We start from the raw sequence: 20,323 nt of genomic DNA, 5'->3' as shown, positions 1-20,323 counted from the left end.
CTCCACTCTCGCTCATGCAGCATCGATCGAACGTACGACCTTGACCTGTAACCTTTCACCGACATCACGGTCGTTAGACGGTTTGCACGAGCTCGTACGTGGATTGGCATTGCTGAATCATGTGACATGGAGCCGATCCTTTCTGGATGATGTATGGTCATAGTCATCAGCGACGATGGATATTAAGTGGCTTTCTTAATGCCAGTTCATTGAATCACTGGAAAATGTGACACGTGCGGCGGCGCCGTCTACTACTTGTACAGTACGTCAACTAGTCTCAGTCTCAAACGACACGTGTGTATGTGTGTGTGTGTGTGTGTGTGTGTGTGGAGGGGGAGGGGTGCCGGTATGTGTGTAGGGGGCTGGGGGGAGGGGGTCCTGTGTGTGTGTGCGCGCGCGCGCGCGCGCGTTTGTGTGTAGTGTGTGTGTGTGTGTGTGCGCGCGCGCGCGTTTGTTACGGTGTGTGTGTGTGTGCGGCGCGCGCGCGTTTGTGTGTGTGCGCGCGCACGTTTGTGTGTGTGTGTGTGTGTGTGTGTGTGTGTGTGTGTGTGTGTGTGTGTGTGCGCGCGCGCGCGTTTGTGTGTGTGTTAGTGTGTGCGTGTGCGCGTTTGTCAGTGTGTGTGCAGCGTGCGCGCATTTGTGTGTGTTGGTGCGGTGTGTGTGTGTATTCATTAATTTTTCGTGGTTTTTTTTTCACAAAAAGTGATACTGGGGGGAAAAAAAAAGAGAGAAAAAAAGATGTGTGCTGGGGAGCATGGTGATGGGTCAGTGGGGGAGGGGGTAGGAAGTGTGACTGAAGGGACTCGGAGGGGGAAAGGTGCCGTGGTAATGTAGACAGGTTATGGAAATGTGGTCTGTTTGCATATGCTGTGTGTGTGTGCATGTGTGTGTGTGTGTGTGTGTGTGTGCGTACGTGCGTGCATGTGTGTGCGCGGGCATGTTTGTGACCATTTCAAATTAGCACAGTCATACAGGCTAGTAATCATTAAGAGTCTCGGTTAATATGTTGACTGATATAAAGTTTTCCAATGAGTATGATTTTTTTTAAAGAATTAGAAGCAAGAAGAAAAACAAACCCTTCAAACAACAAATCACAGATTAAGGCTGGTGAGTCAACTAACTTTAACAGTGTTTTAAAAGCACTTGGATCAATTGCTAACAACATCAGTCACAGGGAAAATATTCAGGATTGATATTTTGTTCACAAATGCATAAAGTATTTCTCGCATTTTTTTAAATATTTTTTTTATTGAAAATCATTTTTGTTATCCATTTACACATGAGGCTTGGACACTATTTCAGTTTCTGTTTATGTGGATTTTTTTCCCATTCCAAATCATAGAATTCTTGTACTTTTCATAATGATGTATTGTAAGGGACTTTCTGACACGCATATGATTCTACTCAGTATACTGCAGTATTCATATAAGTGCAAAGAAATACCTGTATGAACTGACTCCGAACGACATTTTGCTGCTTTTGTTTCACTGTCTGTCAACTTTATCACAACAATAAAATGAAGAATGAGATAGTGTCTTGCAGAGAGTAGTATCCAGCAGAGTTTGCCTTGCAAGCAGTTTGTGTGTCACAGTATGCGTGTCACAGTGTGTGTGCCTGTGCCTCTGTGTGTGTGTGTGTGTGTGCGCGCGGCTTGCGAACTGAGTTCAAGTTCAGTTCAGGAGACAAAACTGGGGACGAATGTGTTTAATAATCATTATTAATGGGTATTTCTGTAGTGCATAACTAATGAGCACTATGCACATAACAATGACACAAAGAAAATCGTAGGATGCATGCATAAAAACTGACATGAAAATAAAACCAATGCTCATTATATCTATAGCGTGAGGGCATGTACACACACTTGAAACCCAGCTTTAGAAAAAAGAAGAAGAAAAAGACGCCCACACAAACATATGGTTTGAATATGGATGTTAGAAGGCAGCTAATTCCCATCAGTGCCAGTGAATTGCAACAGAACTGAAATTGGAAAAAAATGCTGGCTATAACAATTTTGTTTTTATTCGCACCAAGGGTTTGCAGAGAGTTCTGGTGTCTTGGGAGGAACAAAGCTGTCTGGAAGGTGTGTACTCATTGAGAAGACGGGGAAGGTGGGCAGGGAACAAGCCCGAATTTCAGTTTCAGTTTCAGTAGCTCAAGGAGGCGTCACTGCGTTCGGACAAATCCATATACGCTACACCACATCTGCCAAGCAAATGCCTGACCAGCAGATGCTTGAATTACACAACGAGTTGTAACAGTTGCTGGGGATTTTGCCAAGACAGGAAGAAATTGTAAGCATTTCTTTCAGCAGAGGCTGTGCTTTCCAGCTTTCAATACTGGCCTTGCAGCAGCGTTATGAATTTTCTGGAGTTATTATAAAACTGCACTGTTACACATGATGAAAATGTGTCCACCTTAACCAAATTGATAGAACAATTATAAGTATAATGACTTATGATGACGGTGTTATTGTTAATGTATACTGTATTCATTTTTTTTTCTTGCTTTGTTTTTTCCCCTTTCTTTTCCATCTACTCTGAATTGTTATAATGAATTCATGTATAAAATAAAACAGTGGTCGACCCAAGAAAGTCCGGGAAAAAAAAAAAAAAAAAATTCTGGAGTTTCTTGAGGAGATAGCAGGGTACTCCTCAAAGTGGAGAATTAGAGTAGTCATGTGTGGAAAGAACAAGGGCACATGCCAATTTTTCTTGGATTCAAGATTGAGTTTCAGTTTCAGTTTCAGTAGCTCAAGGAGGCGTCACTGCGTTCGGACAAATCCATATACGCTACACCACATCTGCCAAGCAGATGCCTGACCAGCAGCGTAACCCAACGCGCTTAGTCAGGCCTTGAGAAAAAAAAAAGAAAGAAAAAAGATAAGCTTACATAAATAAATAAATAATAATAATTATGATATAAAAAAAAGGTAGTAGTAATGAAAATAATGATACAATAATAATAATAATAATAAATAAATAAATAATTAAATAAATAAGACAACAATGATGATAGATAAGCAAATAAATATAAAACGTGAAGACACACATTCACACATACACCCACACATGCATAACAGATATGCCCCAAAAACGCAGTTTCACAGATATGAAAGCACAGTCAAATACATATAAACGTACATGAGCTCCAACACACACACACACACACACACATTACCTTGCACCTCCTCTACCCCCTCCTCCACACACTCATTTCTAGTCTATGTATCGCAGCTTCCACAGCACACACACACACACACAAACATGCACACACACACAGATGAACGCTTACTTGTACAAGCACACACACACACGCCCATATCTCCCACCCCCAACCCCACACACATATATACAAAGATATATATATAATATATACGTTCCAATATCCTGTTGCTCCCACAGTGTAGGCATGCATACACTCACATACCTCATCCTCTACCCCACCTCCTCCCTGCACCCCCACCTCCCCCTCACACACACACACACACACATGCACAGAACTCTCCTGACACTTGTGTACACTTACACTCTCACGCATGCACAAACGCACTCAAAGAACACAGACCCACACATACACACAAACACACACATGCACAGAGGCTGCCACTGATTGGCCGCAAGAGGGATGGGAAAAGATCTCTGATGCCAAGAACGTGGCGTCTAGTGTGTTGCTCAGTCTATTGTATTTGGAAAAGCCCACAGAGACTCTGTTCCGTTTTGAAGAAATTTGCGCAATGTTGGTTTGGAAATGATGCCGATATTTGTTTGATTTGCAAAGCATCGTGCTCTACCTTTCATGTTAGACTTACGGCTGCTCCCTCTCTCTGCTTTTATTTCTTTGAGGTGATCGATGGTGTGATGGCCTTGTACCTGTTCTTTTTGATATTCTTTGACTTTTCTGAGGATTTCCGATTTTCCTAGATGTAGGCCGCTCGTTGGTGTTGCGTTACCAGCAAGTCTGTCAGCTCGCTCATTTCCCTGAACTCCTGCATGTCCCGGGCAGTATGACCATATGAGTTTTTTAATCTGAAAGTTGCGCAAACATGGATTACAGGACCTTTAACGTGCGTATTTGATCGTCTGCGTGCGTATACTCACAAAGGGGGTTAAGGCACTGACAGGTCTGCACATATGTTGACTCGAGAGATCGGGAAAAATCTCTACCATTCAAGATTGAATAGATGGCGAATGCTGCTGATTCTCTGAATTTCAAAGTATGCTGCTTTTCAGATATTGGAAACATGCGCATCCATTGACTAGATGTTTGTGATGGTGACACCAAGATTTTGGCCATGAGATGAAGAGGAAATATTGAAACTGCCTTTGAGATGGAAGCATGGAAATGAAATGGAAGCGGTAAATTTGTTGACCAAATTAACAATGCGTCGGTTTTGTCATCATTCAATTTCAGCTGATATAAATTTTCTTCACTTCAGAAATAGTTTTACATGCATTGTTAGTAAAACTAAAAGCAACCTGGTTCAGTGGACAGCAGTTATAGAGCTGTGTGTCAACAGAACAGAAATGTTGTGGCGGTTTATTGGATTTTATAATGAATTTGTTTAAAGATAAAATGATAAGGGACCAAGAATCGAACCCAAAAGGAACAAATATAAAAAGGTTGTGTTTTTGTGATTGGTTGTGACAGGTTGTGTTCAGCTGCTTAGATGATTTGAAAAAGAAAAAGAAAAAAATCCAGGGGGGAACCAGATAGGCCATTCGTGTTATCAGATAGTGAAATACCGTTTGGTGATCAGATGCATCAAATGCAGCAGATAAATCCAAGAGCTTTAGTACATATACGTTACCAATATCCAGTGCATACATTTGAAGGATATATATTCCTTTTAGGTGCTCAGAGTCAAACCAACCAGCACACTAACATTCTGGCTGAAAGCTTGACATTAATGAACACACCTACCCACCACTCATGCTAATCCGTGTGTGAACACGTGTGTGTGTGTGTGTGTGTGTGAGAGATAGAGTTTATGAGAGCTGATCGTGGTGCTTGTCTAAAACAGTTTTGTGATGTAAGATCTTGACAGATCGCTACAATATATTCACAATTGTATGTAATTGTATTACTCTTTTGTCACAACAGATTTTTCCGTGTGAAATTTGGGCTGTTCTCCCCAGATAGATCGCATCATCACAATGAAAGCACCACCCCCTTTTTTCTGCCTGCAAATGTATTTGTTTTCCTATCAAAGTGGGGTTTTCACAAATTTTGCCTGGGACAACCCTGTTGTTGCCTTGGGTTCTTTTACACGAGCTACATGCACGTTGCACAGGGGACTTCTGTTTATTGTCTCATCTGAATGACTAGCGTCCAGATTACCACTCAAGATCCAGTGGAGTGGGAGAAAATACTGGCGAGTGAGGGGATCAAACCAGTGCGCTCAGATTCTCTAGATTCCTAGGCAGACGTGTTACCACTGGGCCAACAACTACAATCCTTGCATGCATAATAATCTAGCAGACTGAGTGAGAGACCTGATGTCCAGACACCCCCCTCATCCCACAAGATCTGATGTACGTTTCTTAGCCGTTTGTCTGGCATAGAGGATTCTCTGCAAGTTTCCCAATTCCATTCGTCATCTCCATCAAGATTTCCTGTTGTCTACATGTCTGTAAGAGTACAGTCTTGTTCTTTCAGTTTTTGTTATTCTTTAGTTATTCATTTCTTTATTTTTTCATTGTTTATTCATGTCATTTTATTTCATTTGCAGACAGCTGGTTCAAATTATTCATTTGATTTAGTTATTCTATTATTATTACTATTTTGTTTTTATTCAATTTATTTCATTCTATTTGCCAACAGCTTCCTTTGACTTCCAAGATACAATACTCTCACACTGCTTGTCCTGTACACAGCCACATGCAGGCTTTTTCTCTTACAGTGCCAGCACAAGGAGCTGTCAAGGTCAGGCTGCTGTGAGGCCACCATTATGCAGGACACCAGCTGCCTGACTCCCCACTGATGATTACTGCCGTGCTGCAGAAGCAGACTGCATGAAAATGCCTGATAATAATCCCTTATTAGTTGTGCAGCCAGGCTGAGTGAGTGTCTCCCAGGAACTGAGACCTGCACTACCTCCTTCCAACAACAGTTCCCATGAAACTGCTGACACTGAAGACCTGGACAGGAACTCACTACATCATGGAAGTGCAGGGGGGTCGAAACAGGTCACCATGAGGCTATGAAAGCCACAGAATTTTGTACAATTTTTCATATATTTGATGATGAATGAGAATGAGTATAACAATGCAGCTATGGAGATCCAATTACGTTTAGGACTACATAAAAAGGCTGTACTCCATGCTTCCGTTCATGAAGCATCTTGGCATCAACTAGACCTCAGATATACAGACAATAGTAGTGTTAGTCATGAAATTTCTGCAAAACTCCCTTCAGTCTAATCTGTAAAATGGATGACACATAAATGTGTGGTCTCAGTCTTTTGAATTAAGTTCATTGCATAATCAATTGTGGGAATGAACCCACCATGGGCTGATAAATCACCTATTAATATTTGCCTCTGATGGGGTTTGAACCAGCATACTCCCATTTGTCAGTCTGCAAAACTAACCATATCATCACAACAGTTGCTCTTCAGTTTGCAACCATGAAACGTTTTAGTCTGCATTTATTTGTCCACACTGTGTTAGACATGGTTAAAAAAGTGATAAATAAACTCAAAAGTTAAAACCATTAAATTTGTAGACATGTTGCTTTTAAATATTAAGCTGCACTGAAACCGTCCCAGCAATGTGCATGATTTCAAGTCAAATCTTTTAAAGGCTGATCACACAATTCAACTGGTTCATGGGCAGTTTTGAAAGCATGTCACAGTGTGTATAGTCATGCATTTTTCACATTTATGTACACATGCATTCTTCATTTATCATTCTCTCCCTCTTTCTCACAGGCACACAGACACAAAAGCTGAAACCACTGAAGAGTTTTCTTCCCTTTAAATTACTGAAACATCAAAACATGTTCACAGTTCCAGTCATATGCTGGTGAATACCTGCTTGAATCATGTATTGCATCAATTGTTCACACTTTCAAAACTTTTTTTTTTCATTCCTATTAAACAGTCTTTTTTTTTTATTATTCATGCCTTACAGGCAAACACACACACACACACACACACACACACTTCCACACAAAACATGCATGCACATATATATGCACAAGGTGACTTTAAACGAGATAAACACAAACTTTCTTTTGCAGTTTTCAGACAGTTGTACTTCACCTACATTCCAAGCTAAAAAAGTACATAATAAATCAACAGAGACATACAATATCAATAATTCATAATTCTCATTCATAATTTTCATTCAGGTGTTACAGAGTGCAGGGTGTGTCACCTGCACTACAACCCTCTCTTACCCCTTCTCTTACCTCTCCTCCCGCCCCCTGCTAACCCCTCCTCTTTTTTCATCTCCCTTTTTACACGGTTCTTAAACTGAAACATGAATACAACAGTTCTAAACACAAGCTGTTGTCAAAAACCAGGAGTCCAATCAATCTCTTGCTCCACTTCTTTGGTCTCAAAGCAAACAATTTCATCCCCCACTTGAAAGTGAAAGTCCTGATCATCAATGCTGATTCCACACTCCCTGTCCATCTTCACGCTGTCCACCTCCGATTTGAAGTGTTTCAGGGAGGACAGCTCTCCTGCATGTGCAACAGTCATGTTGTAAAAAGAATGTGCGACAGTCATGTTGTAAAATCAATGAGCAAAAGTCATGTTGTAAAAACAATGTGCAACAGTCATGTTGAAAATCAATGTGCAAAAGTCATGTTGTAAAAACAATGTGCAACAGTCATGTTGTAAAAACAATGTGCGACAGTCACGTTGAAAAACAATGTGCAACAGTCACGCTGTAAAAACAATGTACAACAGTCATGTTGTAAAAACAATGTACAACAGTCATGTTGTAAAAACAATGTGCAACAGTCAGGTTGAAAAACAATGTGCAACAGTCATGCTAGAAAACAATGTGCAACAGTCACATTGTAAAAACAATGTGTAACAGTCACGTTGTAAAAACAATGTGCGACAGTCATGTTGTAAAAACAATACATTGTAAAAACAATGTGCGACAGTCATGTTGTAAAAACAATGTGCAACAGTCACGTTGAAAAAACAATGTGCAACAGTCACAACAATGTGTAACAGTCACGTTGTAAAAACAATGTGCAACAGTCACGTTGTAAAAACAATGTGCAACAGTCACGTTGTAAAAACAATGTACGACAGTCACGTTGTAAAAACAATGTGCGACAGTCACGTTGTAAAAACAATGTGTAACAGTCATGTTGTAAAAACAATGTGCAACAGTCACATTGTAAAAACAATGTGTAACAGTCATGTTGTAAAAACAATGTGCGACAGTCAGGTTGAAAAACAATGTGCAACAGTCACATTGTAAAACCAATGTGTAACAGTCATGTTGTAAAAACAATGTGCGACAGTCATGTTGTAAAAACAATGTACAACAGTCATGTTGTAAAAGCAATGTGTAACAGTCATGTTGTAAAAACAATGTGCGACAGTCAGGTTGAAAAACAATGTGCAACAGTCACATTGTAAAACCAATGTGTAACAGTCATGCTGGAAAACAATCTGCAACAGTCACATTGTAAAAACAATGTGTAACAGTCATGTAAAATCAATGTGCAACAGTCATGTTGTAAAAAGGAAATTTTCTATCTAAAATTACGTTTAAATAACATATTTACCGTGACCCAACTAGTGCAAACTCCGGCAGGGGTCTGACATTCCTGTCCTGTGCAAACTACTAACCAGCTATGCGGAGAAAATGAAAGTAACTACGGCCAATAACCTCCCGGAAGTAGGTAATCTCCCCTTTGTCCTGCTGGCTAGCGCCCTCTTTTGACGGCAATATGCCATCACCAGCGCAGCGAGCAGGGAGAACAGGAAGCGGGGAGGACGGGAGGGTCTTAAATTTGGGTCACGGTAAGTATGTTATTTAAACGTAATTTTAGATAGAAAATTTCCTTTTAATTACACATACTTAACCGTGACCCAACAAGTGCAGAATAGCACGACAAGGTGGAGGGCTCACCTGTTCTACTGTCTGTGTGCTGCGATGGCCTGTTGTGCAACTACCACAGAAGCGATGCCTCTTGACCCATCATCCCGCAGGCGTGCGACAGGTAGAAGTCGATGAAGGTGGCAACGTTTTTCCAGTAGGCAGCATCCATGATGTCTTGCAGCCGTGTTGAGTGCGCTAAGGCAAGAGAAGAGGACCATGCTCTGACTTCAAGTGCTCTGGTTAAGGAGGCATCAAGTCTCAATCCTTCTGCTCTATCACCAGTGCGCTGCGATGGCCTGTTGTGTGACCACTGCAGAGGCAACTCCTCTTGAGCCATCATCCCTAAAGCGATAGATGTCCCTCAAGTAGAATTCGATGAAGGTAGAGTGTACTGTGTCACCTAAGGATATTGGTGCGGGCAAAGAAGACTGAGGTCCGCAGCTGTATTGTGGGAGAGGTCTGTGGACCACAGCTGTGCTGATAAATGTAGCGCAAAGAAAATCGGGTTGGTGTGTTGAATCTACACTTTACTGAGAGGCCTTCGAATCAAAGGAAGGGAAGGAAACACATACACTATAGGGTTGTCTCACTTGAGCGCGGCTGAGCGTCAATGCAAGAAGGTGCACATGTGGTTTGATCTGATGATTCCACAGTGGTTGTGGGCTGATAGTGGAAGTGATATATGTGTTTGAAGGAAACTGTGGCACGAGACAGAGGTAGGCCACCATGTTGGGCTTGCCTTAGGTGTGACAGCCAGATCTGTAGAGCTCCTCCATGAGAGCTGACAGGCGATAGGCGCTCCCCCCGCCACTTTTCTGTTGTTGCCAAAAAAAAGAAAGCACTGGCATGTTGACTATGCACAGAAGGGCAGACATTTGGCAACAAGAGACTTGAGGTCCCTGGTGTCTCTGGGACAGGGCTGTGTAATTGCCCAGGTAGGTACCATCATGAAGGGGCATACGGAAGGCTTGGTGGCTTCTCTACCTGAGTGTGGCATGTTGGAACAACCTGCAGAAAGTTGTCGGCAGTCAATGGCTGGGTTGGATCAGGCTGTGGGAGTGCACTTCATGTGCCCGCAGGTCACTGAGTCTCATTCTGTGGTGGAATTCCTAATGGAAGAGGGTTTCCATGGGGAAAATTTTCGCTGAAGGATCTTTAGTGAGAAAGGGGACTGGATCCATGACAGGCCTCTGGCTGTGTGTGGTGCGCACTGAGTCTGGGATGGAGCAGGGCGGGGGCAGGGAGGAAAGTGGCTCTAGATGTGTTGTACTGGCCATTTACATCAAATCACTGATCTGACATGCGGTTTCAGTATGACTAACAGTAAAGTGAGAGCTGTATTATCAGCGGTTTCTGAATTGCAAAGGGAAATCATTTGCAGCTTAGTCTTTCATGAAGGACTATGTCTCTCAGACTAGAAGTCAAATTGCACTGGGACTTAGTGCTGTAGCCTTGGCTATGTGTCGGCGAAAGTAACTACAGTGTCAACCGCCTAGGTTACAAATGCGAAGTTGCCTCCCTTGGTACTGATAATCAGTGAAAAGGATGGTGTCTTTAGAGCACATATCCCCTGGTGCAACACGTCCTCGCTGTAGAGGGAGGAGTGTCATGCTGCGTGTGAGAGTCCGTGGTTTGATGCCACCATAACCGACACAGGTGAAAACGGCCGCAAGAGGAATAATTATAATGTCCCTTAGTGCCGTGGGCATCCCTTCCCGAAATCGGTCGCCATCGGACGCGAGACAGTCGGGGCATGTGGCATGACGGCGCCGTAATCCAGTGTTATGGGCGTCGTGGACGAGGGGGTGACTAGTCCGTTGGCTTGCCGTGGGATGTGCATCCCCCTGTAGCTGAACGGCAGTCCAACCTCGCGAACAGCTCCTGCGAGAGGACCGATGTTCAGCTGTTGTGTGTTGATGGATAAAGGGATAGACAAGATCGGCCCGAGCACTGCCAAGAGGCAGGATCGAGTTATCAAGAGGCACTCCGATGTGGAAGTGCCGATATTAGTACAGCAGAGTTAGGCGATGGGGCAGAAGAATCCAGCACTGCCGAAGTTCAATGGGCCGTGCACGTACCTGCTCTGTGGGTGAGGGGCAGTGCAGGTGCAAGGTGTGGCACCGGGAGGCGTCAAGTGCGTTCGCGGATCGATAAAAATGACATTAAAGGCAACACTGACCTGAGTGTGGGGCTACAAACCTCTAGAAGTCACCAGAGGAGGTGTAGGAGGTGATGGAGGTCTGGAGTCGACCGGAGGGAGTGGAGGAAGTGGAGAAGGCGGCAGGTTGGTGTTGTTGAGAGGGCCAGGAGTAGAGGGCCCAGAGTGTCAGTGAATCGATTGCAATCGTGCCTTAATTTTAGTGCGATCGCCCAATCGAGCTACATAATTATGTGACCTGGTTGGAGACATAATTTGACAAAAAACAAGAACGCCAGAGAATCGACAGACAGACAGAAAATACGAAAAAACATAGCTGTATGAAGAGCACAGGAACCGGAGTCATGATGGCTGCCAGAAAAAGAGGGCGCTAGCCAGCGGGACAAAGGGGAGGTTACCTACTTCCGGGAGGTTACTTTTGTTTTCTCCGCATAGGCGGATAGTAGTTTGCACAGGGCAGGAATGTCAGACCCCTGCCGGAGTCTGCACTAGTTGGGTCAAGGTTAAGTATGTGTAATTAAAACAATGTACAACAGTCACATTGTAAAAACAATGTGCAACAGTCATGTTGAAAAACAATGTGCAACAGTCATGCTGAAAAACAATGTCCAATAGTCGTGCTGAAAAACAATGTGCAACAGTCATGTTGAAAAACAATGTCCAATAGTCGTGCTGAAAAACAATGTGCAACAGTCATGTTGAAAAACAATGTCCAATAGTCGTGCTGAAAAACAATGTGCAACAGTCATGTTGAAAAACAATGTGCAACAGTCATGTTGAAAAACAATGTCCAATAGCCGTGCAACAGTCATGTTGAAAAACAATGTCCAATAGTCATGCTGAAAAACAATGTGCTATAGTCACTTTGTAAAATAAATGAGCAACAGTCATTTTGTAAAAATTTTTTGCAACAGTCATGTTGAAAATCAATGTGCAACAGTCATGAAAAAACAACGTGCAACAGTCATGTTGAGAAACAATGTGTGATAGTCACTTTGTAAAATAAATGTGCAACAGTCATTTTGTAAAAACAATGTGCAACAGTCATGTTGAAAAAACAACAACAGCACGTGCAACAGTCATGTTGAAAAACAATGTGCAACAGTCATGCTGAAAAGCTGAAAAACAATGTTCACTGTGGGTTCATGACCCATTCCTAAGCTAGTTATAAACGTTTGATAGACATGAAACAAATGGAACATGTGGTGATCAGATATCATCTAATCTTAAACTTTCTCATTCCACTCATATTTTTCAGCTGTTGTAGAACAAATCAATGGACCTGCTATGGTCTTATTTTATTAATTTATATAAAAAAAAAAGTGGTAAGTTTGTAACGCCATGACCTGACCTGTTAGGAACTGGGGCTACTTTCTGACTTAGTTTGTAACTTTTGGGTGCATGAATAAAAAGAATATATTTTTCTTTTTCCTGAGAAGTAATGCTGCTTGGCAATCAAGAACTAAATGCCGGTCATGCATATTTCTACCCATCTCAAAATTACCTCCCTTCAACTAGTTGAAGCAATTATTCTGACCTTGAAGTTGAAGGACACTTTAGCATGGCATGTCCAACTCATTCTTATGTTTTATTGTGCTTTACTTGTTTGATACTCGTCAGCAAAGTCCTGAAATGGTTTTTGGAATCAGCAGGGATACAGAGATACAAGCAAATTGATCTGATGCTGGGAAGAAAAAAAAAAAAAAAAATCACTGACCTTCGTAGAGGACTTCTCCTTGTCTCATCACCTTAAAGTTTCTCTTTTTGTCCAGCATGCCTTTGGTGCAACGACACCCAGCCACACACACTTTCTTGCGGCTCTCAGTCACATAGAACACCTGCAGCACCCTGGCTTCACCTGACAAAGAAAAAAAAAGCCTGTAGAACACTGAAGCACTGTTCTGTTCACTAGACTCCAGTAAAGTGCACAACGTAAGTTACAACCCTGAGTGACATCAGTGACTATCACAATAATGTCTTCTCTGCTGACTGTGGAAGGGATACGACCCAATTTGATTTCAGAAGTAATGTTCAGTTATTGTTTTTATTCTGCTTGTTGTCACCATCTGCATTGCTGTTTTACTTACTTTTTTTTTCAGTGAAAAGTGGTAAAATCACAAAGCAGAGATCTTCACAACTTCAAAACTGGGTTGGGAGTGAAGTAAATCATTTTCAGCTACTGTTCTCTTAGACACTGTGGATGAAGTTTGAACATCACAGACTGCTGATGTTTCATCAGTGCCTTTTGTCTGCAGGGTACAGAGTGGGGAAGACCTATTGATGTTTCATCAGTGCCTTTTGTCTGCAGGGTACAGAGTGGGGAAGACCTGTTGATGTTCCATCAGTGCCTTTTGTCTGCAGGGCACAGAGTGGGGAAGATCTGTTGATGTTCCATCAGTGCCTTTTGTCTGCAGGGTACAGAGTGGGGAAGACCTGTTGATGTTCCATCAGTGCCTTTTGTCTACAGGGCACAGAGTGGGGAAGACCTATTGATGTTTCATCAGTGCCTTTTGTCTACAGGGTACAGAGTGGGGAAGACCTATTGATGTTCCATCAGTGCCTTTTGTCTGCAGGGCACAGAGTGGGGAAGACCTGCTGATTTTGTTCCATCAGTGATGTTGCTTTTAGAACTCACCCATTACAGTGAGTGGAGTCAGTCACATTACTCAGCCACATCAATGGAATAAATCAAATTCATCTATTGATATTTTGACAGTGACAAAGTTAACATTGTCCTATCAACTCAGCTTTTCATGTTTTGACAGTGACAAAGTTAACATTTTCCTATCAACTCAGCTTTTCGTGTTTTGACAGTGACAAAGTTAACATTTTCCTATTAACACAGCTTTTCATGTTTTGACACTGACAAAGTTAACATTTTCCTATCAATACAGCTTTTCATGTTTTGACAGTGACAAAGTTAACGTTTTCCTATGAACTCAGCTGTTCATGTTTTGACAGTGACAAAGTTAACATTTTCCTATCAATACAGCTTTTCATGTTTTGATATTGATATAGTTAACATTTTCCTAATATTAAAATTATCCACTGTTGTTTTGACAGTGACATACATAACATTTTCCTATTTGTTATTGAGTTCATCCCCAAAGAAAGAAAGACAACTCAGACCTACTTACTTTCACAATTTAGATGCACAATGAATTCAGAGTATTTTGCTAGTTTGTAACCAGACTCCTCCATATTTACAATTTGTAAGTCAGTGCTTGAGTTTCATGAAAAATTCTGAATGACTGTCTCTTTGGATGATCAAGCCTTAATTAAGTTAATACTCTATATAGCATGCAGTTCTCTGTCGATCTTGAGAGAAAAAAATCATTTAAAAAGAGTTGAAGATTAAAAAATCATGCCTCAATAAAAAAAAAGAAGTTAAACCTCTTCTGTCACAGTGAGAATGATTAAAAATGATCTGAACATTGAATGCAATGATTACTCACTTACTAAAGATCCACATTCTCATGTGCTGTTGTCAGACAGTCTAAACAAATACTTTTTTTTTATGTATTGTTATCCACTAACCAATGACATCTTCCTCCACCAGAGTGGGCAGACGTGTACTCATGCTGTCTCGGAGTTCATTGAACAGGTGGTAGATGACATTGTGCATTCGCACAGGAACTTTCCGTGCCGCTGCCATCTTTCTGACACTTGGTGGAAGCTCTACGTTGAAGGCAAATATCTCCCCTGATTGGACACAAAGGCAATTATATGAAAAGTTGCCGTGTACAATAAGCTTATTATCATTATAAACACACATGATGTCACTGAACATTGATGGAGACAAGTCTTCTTTATTGGTGGGAACTCAGCTTACATCAAATATTTCATCTGGTAAAATTTCACCACCTGAAGCAAACTCTTATCCAAATGAGGATGACTTTCTCAGACTTTGTCAAAGACACATATTCTTCAATGCATTCTCTATGGGTAACACTTTATGCATTTTTTTGGTGGATCAAAAAACGTTTATTTATAAATAGTCTAGAGATTTGCAAAAACAGAAAAACCATATGGATTTCCAAAGCTAATATTTGTTAATGCTTCCTATTCTCAGGTATTAATCCGAAACCAGACTGGTGATTTTGCCAGTCAATGATTCCTTGTCTTGTTTTCAATCTTTCCATATTATCCTCAAGAAAGCATCAGCTGTGACCAAATCTTGACAATGATGGTGTCTGCAAAAAGAACAGGCAAGCATACACCAGAAGCATAACATGTGATCTCTAGTGTCTGAACCAACACACACCAACCCATTTCCATTCTTCTATGTGTACACACATCCAAGCACATGTACATGCAAGTGATCTCTTGCACAAACCCTGCACCCTTGCATACACACACAGCCACCACCACCCGCCCCCCTCACACTCACACTATTCCCCTATTTCTCCCTTTCCAGTCCCAAGACATACCATCAAAAGCCTCAGCAAGCTCTACGTCAGACTCTGTCACGTTGCCGACCCCATAGTGAACAAGGTCCAGACGACACTGTTTGGAGTCATAGGAGTCCAGTGTGTCCAGTATTGCCTCCACTGATCCATCCACGTCACCTTCACAACAAACATCACTGTGTATCACTGATGATGGATTCATGTGGACTGTAACAAAATGTGTGTGGTGTGGCTGTGTATGGGGGTCCCAGACTAAAGGTGTGAGGGTAACACAGAAAAATATCATTGACGAATTCCATGCCACCTTCCCTGTTCATTATGTTCATTAGTAACACCCACACTGTCCACTACATTCCACAGTAACACCTCCACTGTCCATTACGTTCCATAGTAACACCTCCTCTGTCCATTATGTTCCATAGTAACACCTCCATTACGTTCCATAGTAACACCTCCACTGTCCATTACGTTCCACAGTAACACCTCCACTGTCCATTATGTTCCATAGTAACACCTCCACTGTCCATTACGTTCCATAGTAACACCTCCACTGTCCATTACATTCCACAGTAACACCTCCACTGTCCATTACGTTCTATAGTAACACCTCCACTGTCCATTATGTTCTATAGTAACACCTCCACTGTCCATTATGTTCCATAGTAACCCCTCCACTGTTCATTATGTTCCATAGTAACCCCTCCACTGTCCATTATGTTCCACAGTAACACCTCCACTGTCCATTATGTTCCATAGTAACACCTCCACTGTCCATTATGTTCCATAGTAACACCTCCACTGTCCATTACAATCCACAGTAACACCTCCACTGTCCATTACAATCCATAGTAACACCTCCACTGTCCATTACATTCCACAGTAACACATCCACTGTCCATTACATTCCACAGTAACACCTCCACTGTCCATTATGTTCCACAGTAACACCTCCACTGTCCATTATGTTCCACAGTAACACCTCCACTGTCCATTACATTTTACAGTAACACCTCCACTGTCCATTACATTCCACAGTAACACCTCCACTGTCCATTACATTTTACAGTAACACCTCCACTGTCCATTACATTCCATAGTAACACCTCCATTACAATCCATAGTAACACCTCCACTGTCCATTATGTTCCACAGTAACACCTCCACTGTCCATTATGTTCCATAGTAACACCTCCACTGTCCATTACAATCCATAGTAACACCTCCACTGTCCATTATGTTCCATAGTAACAACCCCACTGTCCATTATGTTCCATAGTAACACCTCCACCGTCCGTTACAATCCATAGTAACACCTCCACTATCCATTACAATCCACAGTAACACCTCCACTGTCCATTATGTTCCACAGTAACACCTCCACTGTCCATTACGTTCCACAGTAACACCTCCACTGTCCATTACAATCCACAGTAACACCTCCACTGTCCATTACATTCCACAGTAACACCTCCACTGTCCGTTACATTCTACAGTAACACCTTCACTGTCCATTACATTCCACAGTAACAACTTCATTGTCCATTATGTTCCATAGTAACACCTCCACTGTCCATTATGTTCCATGGTTACAACTTCACTGTCAGTTATGTTCCATAGTAACACCTTCACTGTCTTGTACAAAGTGCTCACCTTTGAGGACCAGGGAAAACTGTGGGCCCTCCACTGAATCAACAGCCTCTTTCGTCTTCTGCATGCGTTTGCGGTTGCTGCGAACAAAACCAGCTTCGTGCCGTATACGCATCTCTTCCCGGTGCTGTTGCCGATGCTCTTCCCTGCGCTGGTCAATGACTTTCTGGGCCTCTTCCATTTTCATTTCTGTGGCTTGCTGCTGCCGCCATGTTATCACGTTTTTGACCATAGACTAGAAAATGGAAGGAAAGAGGGCAAACACATGTATAGAAAACATTAATTCTTGTGTAGCAGCCAAAATAAATAAATGAATGAATAAAAAACAGCAACCAAAAAAAACAAAAAACAAAAACAAAACAAACACACACATTTTCAGGAAAAAATGACAGAACAGAAAATCATCAAATGTGAAAATCATTTCTTTTGAGCGTAAGAAGGGTTGTGATTCTTGTGTGCACTCATTTATACACATGTACTGTTGAGCGTGTGAATGGCTTTGTATTACTCTGTTTAGGCAGCCATGCATGTTTTCAGGGGTGATGCTGAGAAAACACAGACAGGGAGGGAGGGGTGAGGTCGAACAGGGACAGACAATGACAGCAGGAGACAGAGAAAGAGAAAGTGAGACAGTTGGCAAGACTGACAAAGACAGAATCAGGAGAAAAAAGAAAAAAGATGAAAATAATACCACTCAGCAAAATAGTAGAAAACAAAACAACAACAAAACAACAAGAAAAACAACCCCCTGATCCCCAGAGCTTGACAGACAGGACGTGGACCCACCTCTGATTCCACCTGCAGTATTTCGTCACCAGCAGAGGGCACCTCCTTCCATCCCAGAATTTCCACAGGTGTGGCAGGGGCAGCCTCCTGCAAGGGTTGGCCCTGGTCATTGAACATTCCTCGTACCTGGAAAACAAGTCTGATTGAGTTATAAATGTCAAAAGTAAATCTCAGTTCTACTGACGTATGGCTGTCTTTCTTCCCCCCTTTTATCTGTCAGTGTCTTTCTTTGTGTTAATCTCCTTCCCTCTTGGTGTTCAGCCACTGTTCAAAATGCTCTGTTCTATTGATGAATTTTTTATTTCTCTTTCTTTTCTTCCTCCATCTGTTATTCTCTATCAGTGTGATACACTCTCTCCCTCTTCGTGTCATTTTCTCCCCCTCCCATTCTCCTCTCCAGTTATATGAGAAGCATATTTCCTTGTCTTGCAGTCTTCAGATGAAGCAAATCAACAATAAGTAAAGACGTGAAAGAACAAAAACAAGAGTTTTTAAATCTGTCAACACTCAAACATATCAGCTATTTCATATCTCACAGGAAAGACTATCCATTCCTTTTGAACCTACCTTGGCCCACGCGGTGCCAGCAACAAGATGCGTGCCTCTCTTCAATGTTCCCCTCTGTATCACAGCTGTGGCCAATTTCCTGCATCAACCATCACTTCTTTGAAACAAAACCACCAGAAAAAGTCAGAAAGTACGGGAATACACCCCATCAATGTCTGGCCATCTCGCCATGTCTGAAACCATTGTTGCATGCTAAAGATACATTCTTTTTTTACTATGGGGAAACTTGGAATGACCTGCATGGGAATGATGCCACTTAAATGGTTAAGATGATATGGTAGTGAACAAACAACAACAAAACAACTATTCAAATAGATGGTTGTTACATTGTGAAATCCTGACTTCAGTCTGTTCATCCTGTAAGGTCAAAGAAAGAAAGCAGATAGAAGCTGTCAATACAAACACCTAGAAGAAAAATAAAACAAACAAAAAACCCCACAAAAACACAGGTTATGACACAGAGAATACAAAGCATACACTTTTGGCAGGCTCTCAGCATGATCAATGTGACCTAGTACTTTCATCCACTACAATCAAATTCCACATTCCACACAATCAATGGGGGCAGTTTCTTACTGAGAACCAATGAAAAGATTATTGTTTCATTTTTAAATGTTGTTAATTTCTTGAGAAACAGAACACAGGTACCAAAAAAAGCTCTTTAGTAATGTATTCTCCTTTTGGTTTTCCAGTCCAGCCATGTGTTGATCTCCAAGGCTAGATGGACTTTTATCATTGTGACTGACTATTGTCCAGCTTGGTCTCTGTGCCATGGAAAGAGTGTTGCATCATTATACCAAGTGGAGCAGTGGCCTTATGTTAATGCGCCTGACAGGAAGCCACAGCAATAAAGGGCTTTGTTTCAGGCAAAATGTTGTGCAAAAATCAACTCTGATATTAATGCAAGTACACTCAAGACAGAAAAAACAACAAATCAAAACAGACTGACACTTCTCTGACAGGGGAAGAGCAGCCAAAATTTCAAACAGAGAAATATATTGTGACAAAAAGTAGCACAATACAATACAACACAATACAATGCAATGCAATATAATGAAATACAATGCAATACAATACAATACAATACAGTACCTCCTTCTCAGAGCCTTTGAAAGTTACAAACATTTGTGTCGAGCTGTAAGCATACCCTCTCTTGGGATCCACTCTGGCTTCCACAATGCGTCCTTCCACCAGTCCCCCAGGATCCCCCTTCAGCTCCATCAGTTCTGCCTGCGTCACGATGGCCTCCTGCAGCAGGTCCACGTTGGTGCCCTGCAGTGCAACATTGTGTTAACACTGACACAGGTCTGCCTCATACAATGTACAGCACTGTGTTCACACTGACACTGCCTCACACAATGTACAGCACTGTGTTAACACTGACACTGCCTCACACAATGTACAGCACTGTGTTAACACTGACACTGCCTCACACAATGTACAGCACTGTGTTCACACTGACACTGCCTCACACAATGTGTAGCACTGTGTTCACACTCAGACACTGACACTGCCTCACACAATGTGTAGCACTGTGTTCACACTGACACTGCCTCACACAATGTACAGCACTGCGTTAACACTGACACTGCCTCACACAATGTGTAGCACTGTGTTCACACTGACACTGCCTCACACAATGTACAGCACTGAGTTTACACTGACACTGCCTCACACAATGT

At 42.0% G+C, this 20,323-nt stretch overlaps 1 protein-coding gene across 1 annotated transcript in view; it reads right to left on the bottom strand.

Annotated features, from left to right (window-relative positions):
* Positions 1-6,962: 6,962 nt before the first annotated feature.
* Positions 6,963-20,323, bottom strand: part of LOC143296357 (translation initiation factor IF-2, mitochondrial-like) — a 34,336-nt gene continuing 20,975 nt past the window's right edge. Inside the window, exons 10-17 of the mRNA XM_076608234.1 lie at positions 19,789-19,913; positions 18,642-18,720; positions 18,075-18,200; positions 17,292-17,523; positions 15,663-15,800; positions 14,770-14,934; positions 12,950-13,090; positions 6,963-7,689 (exon numbers count right to left, since the gene is read on the bottom strand). Coding sequence (XP_076464349.1) covers positions 7,517-7,689; positions 12,950-13,090; positions 14,770-14,934; positions 15,663-15,800; positions 17,292-17,523; positions 18,075-18,200; positions 18,642-18,720; positions 19,789-19,913 — 1,179 coding nt within the window. The 3' untranslated portion in view covers positions 6,963-7,516. The remainder of the gene's footprint in view (positions 7,690-12,949; positions 13,091-14,769; positions 14,935-15,662; positions 15,801-17,291; positions 17,524-18,074; positions 18,201-18,641; positions 18,721-19,788; positions 19,914-20,323) is intronic.

Source organism: Babylonia areolata, chromosome 21 (genome assembly GCF_041734735.1).
Source record: "Babylonia areolata isolate BAREFJ2019XMU chromosome 21, ASM4173473v1, whole genome shotgun sequence".
In the NCBI taxonomy this organism is placed as follows: domain Eukaryota; kingdom Metazoa; phylum Mollusca; class Gastropoda; order Neogastropoda; family Buccinidae; genus Babylonia; species Babylonia areolata.
Note: the sequence above shows the minus strand (reverse complement) of the source record. Positions and strands in the feature narration are given on the sequence as shown.